Source organism: Loa loa (assembly GCF_000183805.2).
Source record: "Loa loa unplaced genomic scaffold supercont3.120, whole genome shotgun sequence".
Taxonomy (NCBI): Eukaryota; Metazoa; Nematoda; class Chromadorea; order Rhabditida; family Onchocercidae; genus Loa; species Loa loa.
In genome coordinates this window covers 34,958-43,056 of record NW_018108300.1, presented here as the reverse complement: position 1 = coordinate 43,056, position 8,099 = coordinate 34,958, and the positions used below count along the sequence as shown (strand labels likewise).

At 29.3% G+C, this 8,099-nt stretch overlaps 1 protein-coding gene across 1 annotated transcript; it reads left to right on the top strand.

Moving 5' to 3' along the window:
• Positions 1 to 3,738: 3,738 nt before the first annotated feature.
• On the top strand, positions 3,739 to 7,760 carry LOAG_10693 (hypothetical protein). Its single transcript, XM_003146217.2, has 9 exons — positions 3,739 to 3,972; positions 4,448 to 4,629; positions 5,102 to 5,206; positions 5,398 to 5,484; positions 5,618 to 5,781; positions 6,081 to 6,234; positions 6,347 to 6,554; positions 7,042 to 7,127; positions 7,370 to 7,760. The coding sequence occupies exons 1-9, from the start codon at positions 3,750 to 3,752 to the stop codon at positions 7,751 to 7,753; spliced, it is 1,593 nt and encodes a 530-aa protein (XP_003146265.1). The 5' UTR covers positions 3,739 to 3,749; the 3' UTR covers positions 7,754 to 7,760.
• The last annotated feature ends 339 nt before the right edge of the window (positions 7,761 to 8,099 follow it).

Here is an 8,099-nt window from a genome sequence, read left to right as displayed (position 1 = left end):
GAAAAAAACTTTAAAATGAATTGTAATGCATTTAAGTTTAAAACTTTTTTTTGAATAAAAGTACAAGGAACAAAAATTTACTTTTACACTAAGTCACGAATGAAAGAGTTGAGAAAAGTAACGGACATGCTTTAAAACTAATTAATTAATTTGCCGATAATTAAGTAACTCGGTGTCATTTTCTTTAAAGGGAAAAGAATTCCTTACTGATGAAATACTTCAACAGTTTTATATGCCTGCAAATTTAAACATGCAATTAATTAATCTTAGTCTTATCGATATTATCTGCAACAGAATAAAAGTATGAATTGATAAAGTACATTAGCATTAAAATGTAGCAAAGTTGTTACTTGAATTAAAATAATTTAAAAAAAAACTAAAATCTCTTAAAAGTGAATAATAGAATTATCGATTAATTAGAGTTGTAAACATGCGATTTAATTAAGGTGCAGGTATGAATGCAGGTAGATGCTTAAGATGCAGATAGATACTACGAAATTTTAGGCTAATTAATAGTAAATAATTATATTGAAATTAATTATTGTTGTGATTAGAAAATTGGAAATTTTCAAAATTTGTTCAGTAAGTTTGATTAACAAAAGTGATTAATTAATAATCGATTAGTGATTGAAATATTATACAGGAATTATTGGTTTGATTAAAGTTTTACGAAACTTTGACTATTTCATCCAATCCGATCATTTAACTTCATCATTCAAATTGATTTATTTTCTATTCAAAATACTTAATTATTTAATCATATGAAAAATAACCAATGGAAACCATAATACATTGTACATTTTTAGTTCAAATTTTAATTTAATTTAACAGTACATTGAAAATTTTAATTGGACAATGAAAAATATGTGGTAAAAAAGTTGAAATTATTTCTGAAAACTATAATAGTATGAGTAGTTAGACATTGATTAATCAATTAGGGCTATTTAATGAATAAATTCGTATAAACAAAACAAAATATATGCTAACAATCATTTGGTTTATATGCCTATTATTGAATGAATAATTATTTTTTGGACAAATTTGAATTTAAAAAATATGAAATAAAGTAATTTCGATAAATCAAATTATATGATAGATAAAGTAAAGCAAATTGGAAATGTAGTATATTGACATTCAATTAATATTTGAGTATAAATATGAAATTGAATATAAAATTAGATATTCGGCTTCTCTTAATTTATTAAATTTTAATTATTTGCACTTTTTAGTAACTAATCCATTCCGATTGAATCTTCTTCTAGAAATGTTTGGTTTTTGAAAAATAACGAAAACTTGATTTTTGACCTATACACTATCGAAATACCTTAATGTTGAAATTTTCATCTCATTAACATTTTCAAAATGTTTGCATTATATTTCGTGAAGTGATAACAAAATTCCACCAAAACATGGTAAATATCACTAAAAGGTTAAAGTTCACTTAACATTTAACTTATGTTTTTCCGGAAAAATGTCCAAATCATTCGTCTTTTTTTTTTTTTGCAAATAAAAGTATTATTCAATACAAAATATTTACTTAGCAGTGGTGAATTATTTTTGTTCAATTGCAACCGGAAGTGTAAATCGGAATTCCAATTTATTGATACCCTGATTTTAATTTATTTATATCCCGATTGTAATTTACTGATATTACGATCATGAATATTTGAATTTTAGTTTACTGGCATCCATTGATTCCAATCCAGATATTATAATATCGGTTTACGAATTTCGGGATTCTAATTCACTGGTATTCTGATTGTAACTTATTTATATCTCGACTATAATTTATCAATATTACGATTCCGGTTACGAATATTCGAATTCCAATTTACTAGTATATCGATTATTACTCATGAAATTGTTGCATTGAAATAGCTCACAGGTATAATTAGTGATAAAATTATAGAGAAGATATACTTGGCTAAAATTGACAAGAATTAATAGCAAAATAAGCAATTATCAATAAATATAATTGTTAGAATGATATGTGATAAAATGTAAATTAATGTTTGGAATATCGAAAAAGTGTGAAATGAAAGAAAGTTGGCCAAAAAAAAGAAAAAAAGACAGAGTTGAAGATTTTTTTGGAAGAAACTAACAAAATAATTTGATGAAAAAATAATTTTTAATGTAAAGTATTCAAATAAACTTTTCGTAAATTGCTAATTTTTTTTTCTATTACCAATTCTGTGACTTAATTTTGAAATTCGAATTTCTCTTTTCCAAAATTAAGTATCACAAATATATTAAGACTTCAGATATTTTAATTTATCTACCATAAATATGCTAAGAATTTAAGTGTTTGAATTTAACTACCATGAATGCACCAAAACATCAGGTAATTTAGTTTTGATTTAATTATCATGATTATGCTAAGACTTCAAATCCCTAATTTAATTACAATGAATATAGTAAGATAAAGATAAAAAGAAAAATTAAAAATTTTTCGGCAAGTGTCAACAATCAGATTATAGAATGACGTCAACTATCATTGTCATAGCAATAGCTATTGCAAGTGACATGTTATTGTCATCCTTCCTCTTTATTCCTTCAGTTTTCCTAAACTTATGTTTTATTGCGTTTTTTACGTTTTTTTTTTACAAATCGAATTTTTATTTTATCACAAAGAATGCATTAAAATTTGCTAAGTATTTATGCAAAATAATCAAATATTATTGTTATTTAATGCAATTTAAGAAATAATTTTTTCAAGTTCAATCCATCGAAAATTTCTCTTTTAATTAAAATTTAATTTGAGATTTCGTTAATATAATATTTGCTTTGACAGGAAATTTTCTGTAATAACAGAAAAATTTAAAAATTTAATTCGAAATAATTGTTGGAATAAATTATTTCCTATTAAAAGTGAATTAAAATGAATAAACAGTGGATGAATGGAAGAATAAGTAATTGTGATGACGTCAGATGAAATGTTCACAAATAATTGTTAGCGTTTATAACAAAAACTATTAGCAAGAAGTTAATGGTTAGAGATTTATTGATGTCATCCAAACAATAATAACAAAATATCATTGTAATACTTTATTTCTCTTCTTTTATTCTATCTCTTTTCTATTTTTTGTTTTCAAATGCTATTTGAAGTGATGTGGAAAGTTTTGAAATCAAATAACACTTTTTACATTTAATTTTTGCAAAATTTAATCAATCATACTTTTCATATGCTTTGCATTTTTAAATTACTTTACTCATGAGATTTCATTGCTTCATTGCATGGCCGTGTTAATTATTTTGCATTTTTGGATTTGACTGGAAACAGGGAGGTGAGGGCTTTTGAAATTTTTGGTTTGCAGTTAGTCCTCTCTTGAACTGCCGTTGTGATTTGACCTTTGACCGGTGCTGAGAGTTCATTGAATTTTGTTTTACAGAAAGATAAGAGTACAAGTGTAGAATTTGCGTGTAAAATGATTGGATGAAATGCTTTGGCGGATAGTGACTTTGTCGTGCAGTGGTCCTTTTCAGGGCTGATCAGTAAAGTGCTAACGATATATTCAACGTGTAAATGAATAAATTACTCTTTTCGTTTTAAATTTTCTATTCAAGCAAGTATTCCTTAAATATTTTACCTTCGTCGATATTAGAGTGGTAAATTTGAGATTTCCTTGCTCTTTATATGTCCATTTGGAATTACCATGAGATCGTTCGATTACGCATCGCAACTCGTTATCTTTCGTTTATCGATACTAATAATGGGTCATTGTCTTTATCCTAATAGTTTTTCAGCTGCAATGAATAGTGACCAATTACAAGATTGGCTCACTGATTTGAACGAACGATGGAAAAGTGATACAGCGAAGCAGGCATTGAAAGATGTGGAATATGAACGGGCACAGTTAACTCATGAAAACCATAAAACTCACTATTTAATCAGCTATCTCAGTTGTAACTACGCTGATGTTGACCTGATACAGCCGGTTGTAGCACAACTTCTTGCATGTTATTATCGTGGAGGTTACTTTTCTGTATAATTTTAAACTAATAAACATGGTTTGAGACACATTGGATCGAACTGTTGATTATTTCTTCATAAAAAATGGCACAGTTCGATTTGCTAGGCATCATTTCATGCACGTTGTAGAACGTGGTTGTGGGTTAACATCCTAAGCGGTAATGATAAATATAATTCCTACGAATATTCAAATATCAATTATTTTTCATGTTGCTTTTTATCATAGAAATGAATATCAAAACGAAAATTTCGGAACCAAATGAAATTGAAAAATTCATCTTTTCCGTGATCACATTAGAACATTAAACAGTTTACTTCACTAAATTGAAGATTATATGTTTCGGATACAGCTTGCAAACATGGTTTAGTTCTACTTACCGTCTTTTTGACATAAAATATGCTTCATTTTCTGTACATAGCTAAACGACTCAGGAAAGGAAAGATATGTTTACAGTTTTCTCAGATAATCAATTTCAGGTATATTACGCTATTTCGTGTTGCAGTGCATTCCATCATTAATACATATCTATCTTTTGGCACTAGCTAAACGCCAAAGGAAATCAGTTTCCATGTTTGAAACGTTCTTTCTTGCTATGTACAATGAAGAAATACTTGCTGGTGGTGTTTTATCCGATTCAATGACAAAAAAAGTAGAAGAAGTAAATATTTTGTAAAGTCAAGTTCATTGCTTTTTTGTCCTCTGCTTTTTTTTTAATTTATAAGTTTCAATTTGTTGAATCATTTGGTCACTCTCTTAATAGTCTTTAATATACGGATCAATAATAGCAAAGATTGATACTCTCCTGTTGTTTTTTGAAATACATTCGCTGCTAAAATGTGACTTGTGTTACAGAAAACTTCCTACTTTTTCTTTGTTAAGTTGCTGAATCATTATGGACTGGGATAAGGAGTGAACACAATAGGTATTGCAACAGTAGATATCTTAAAGCAGAACAATACGATTCTTTTATTTTTTGTTTATTCGAAGACTTCAAAAGTGGCACTTTAACGTCGAATTCCCTTATAGTACAAGTTTTATTTTTTTCCAGTAATTTCGAAACATATCTGCAATAAGCTTTAATCTTTTTGTTCTCTCTTCTTAATATCTGAATCATCCCACATATTTTCAAGATTCGGATACCATCCACACGTTTCCCGAGTGTATATCATGATCCAAAGAAGCTCAGTCTTACCTCAGATATTGTCTTGAAACCTGGAACACCCGCATTTGTACAAGTAATAGAATTTTCATTTTACAAAGCAATTGAGCACCTTATTTTAATTTCATATATAAGGGAGAGAGAGAGAGTGAAAAAGAGAGAGAAATGATTAAAATAAAATGCTGCTGAAAAAATATATATATATATATATATATCTTTTTCGGAACTTGTGTATCTCTTATGTTCTTTAGCTTATTTAATTTGCAGAAAACTGTACGGATCGGTCCTTACAAGTCGGTAGATAGGATTATTCCACAAAATAGGCAAACAGTATTGACTCGTCTATTAAAGTCTGTAAGTTTTTATGAATCATGCCTTGGTTTTTGATTAAAATATGAAAAATAGATTCTTAAGTGAATTGACGAACAACTAGCAGTTTTTCTTTTTCAGTGATCCAGCCTATAAATTACTTTCTTTTCTTTTTCAGGTGAACGGGTGTCTCTGTAGGTTATCTCGTGATGTGATATGTCAAAATATATGTTTGAGTACTATAGCTATTTGTCGAAGCGGGTTTACTTTTCGCGAAACTGCTTTGGGGCTACGAGTTTTTGGCAGCAATTTTCATTTTAAAGAATCAGATGATTTTTCAAAGTATGTTGGTAGCCCTTGGGTTTTTAAATTTTTCCTACTTTATTTTGCTCGGGAATTCATTAATGCATTTCCATGATTTTCGAATAAACGTAGTCCTCAGTGCATTGTTCTGTTGAAATGTCAATATGCAATTATAATTGCTCTTACGATCTCACGTATGACCTGTGATTTTTACTTCCTCCTGCCATCACTTCTATGGCTGACAAAGTGATCTTTTTAATTCAGGCACTCCTTGATATTGGTTTTAACGTAAAGAACAGAAATTGATTTTGCAAAATTACTAAAAAAGTATTTTGCAGGAAACCAAGATTGCGAATCTCGTCGCAGTATCTGTTAGAATCTCTGAATGGTTTATACTTTGCATTATTCAACGGTGCATCAGAATTAGCTGTTCAGGCTGTTGATGCTGTGCATCAAAGAGCTTTGTATGAATTTTATGCGGACGTTATTCTGGTATGTTTTATTATTTCTCCGCTCTCTGTGCTGGCTGTAACTAGGTCATTAAGTAACTGTTTCTCATTCATCCATTTTTTTAAATACTACTGAATCATATGTTTTATTGCAGGTAACGAATAGTATTAACGAGACCCTGCTTGAAAGTAACTTCCATAAAAATGACGAATCGTCAACTGCTCATTGGGTGCGTCCTGAAAAACTGGATAATCATAAACGAAATGAAGTAGTAACAAATGCTTCCTTGCAGCTAAAGAAAATGCCAGAGGATATTTCACCTGTTGTAGAAGATGATATGAAAGGATTTAATTTCTCTGATAGTAAGTTCATTTCAGTTACGTTTTATTCATTTGTAAAACACTTCGTTAATTTCTACCTTCCTACAGCTGGTAAATGTTTGAGTTGTCGTTTCTTACGGCTGTTACTGGACGAATCATCTTATCGGTATTCTACCCGTCATTCTTTTTATATATCTTGAATTTTTCCTTCTTTTTATCGATCCTCTTTTTATCTTTGCCATATGATGGGGCAAAATTCTTTCTGATCATCTCAGCGATATACCTCACATAAGAGAGCGACACTTTTGACTACAGATACGACATGTTGATGTCTATCATGCATCTTTTCGTAATTAATGTGAATTTGTTGTTCTTCATAACTTTGTTCTTGCATATTTTGTGAGTTTTTGATACGCATACCAGGTAGCAAGTTTTATCTTTCTAGGAAGTGAAATATCATAATTTCTTTTTTGTTTCACACACTTAATTTCAGTTAAATTTTTTATGGTGCAATTATCATAAGTTATAGGTGTTGAAAATTTCAAGAAGCGTATTGCCGTAAAAGTAGAGCAGCGCAAGTTAAAGTACCAATTCGGACATCATAGGCAAAGATCGGTGAGTGATATTTGGTCCTTAATATTTATTATAATAAACATTTCTTCACAGCTACTGCACTTTATTTGGGAACACGCAAGGAATTTTATTGTATGGCTTACTGAAAACGCATGAAGTGGAAGTCGTTGACTCCCAACAGATTAATGAGGTGTCCTGAAACTTTTCTTAGTATCATATTTATGAAGGTGGAGAATCAAACATATTTCCACAAAATAATAAGACTAAAAGAAGACTTGCTTCAGGAAAACAGTAGTGAAAATGTAAATATCGAATTGGGTCCAATCAACGAAGAATCAGTTTCAAGCACAGCAGCGAACCTTCTAATTTTTCATGTCACTGATGAAGCCAGTTGTCAAGATTCTCCGCGACACCATTCTATCTCACATGGTTTGACAAATTTTGATAATAGTGTTTCAGTTTCGTTTCGACAGGATCAGATTCATAATGGAACACCACCAAAACCAAGAAATGAATTAATCAACCTTTCGATCCCAACGGACGGTGATTTACCTAAAAGCGTCAAACCAATATCTGTAGAGGGCGGTATACACGATTTAGCAAAATGGCATGGCAGTATTCAACATATCGATAGTGCAACTAATGCTTCTGAAGGCATTTCACTATAAAAAGTTCATAGCTTATGTGGTTTCCAAATTCTCGATAAGTTTAGAAGTTATGAGTTTTTCTAACCCAAATATTTAGGATCATAACTTTTTTTATCTGGGGATGGTTGCAGCTGTGCTGTAATTCCTTTCCTAGTTTTTTTTTCTTTTTTTTTTGATTCATATATTTATTTACTCTTTTTTGATGTCCCTATTACCATTGCATGTATATTATTCTATTATCTATATTACATGTATTATGTATATATATATACATATATACATATGTACATATATACATATATACATTATATATATATATATATATATGTATATATATATATATATATACATATATTATATTATATAT

Coding starts and splice junctions, on each gene's coding strand:
- LOAG_10693 (XM_003146217.2), top strand. CDS start 3,750: ATGAATAGTGACCAATTACAAGATTGGCTCACTGATTTGAACGAACGA. Junction 3,973..4,447: donor TGCATGTTATTATCGTGGAG/GTTACTTTTCTG, acceptor AATCAATTTCAG/GTATATTACGCTATTTCGTG. Junction 6,235..6,346: donor TTTATGCGGACGTTATTCTG/GTATGTTTTATT, acceptor GTTTTATTGCAG/GTAACGAATAGTATTAACGA.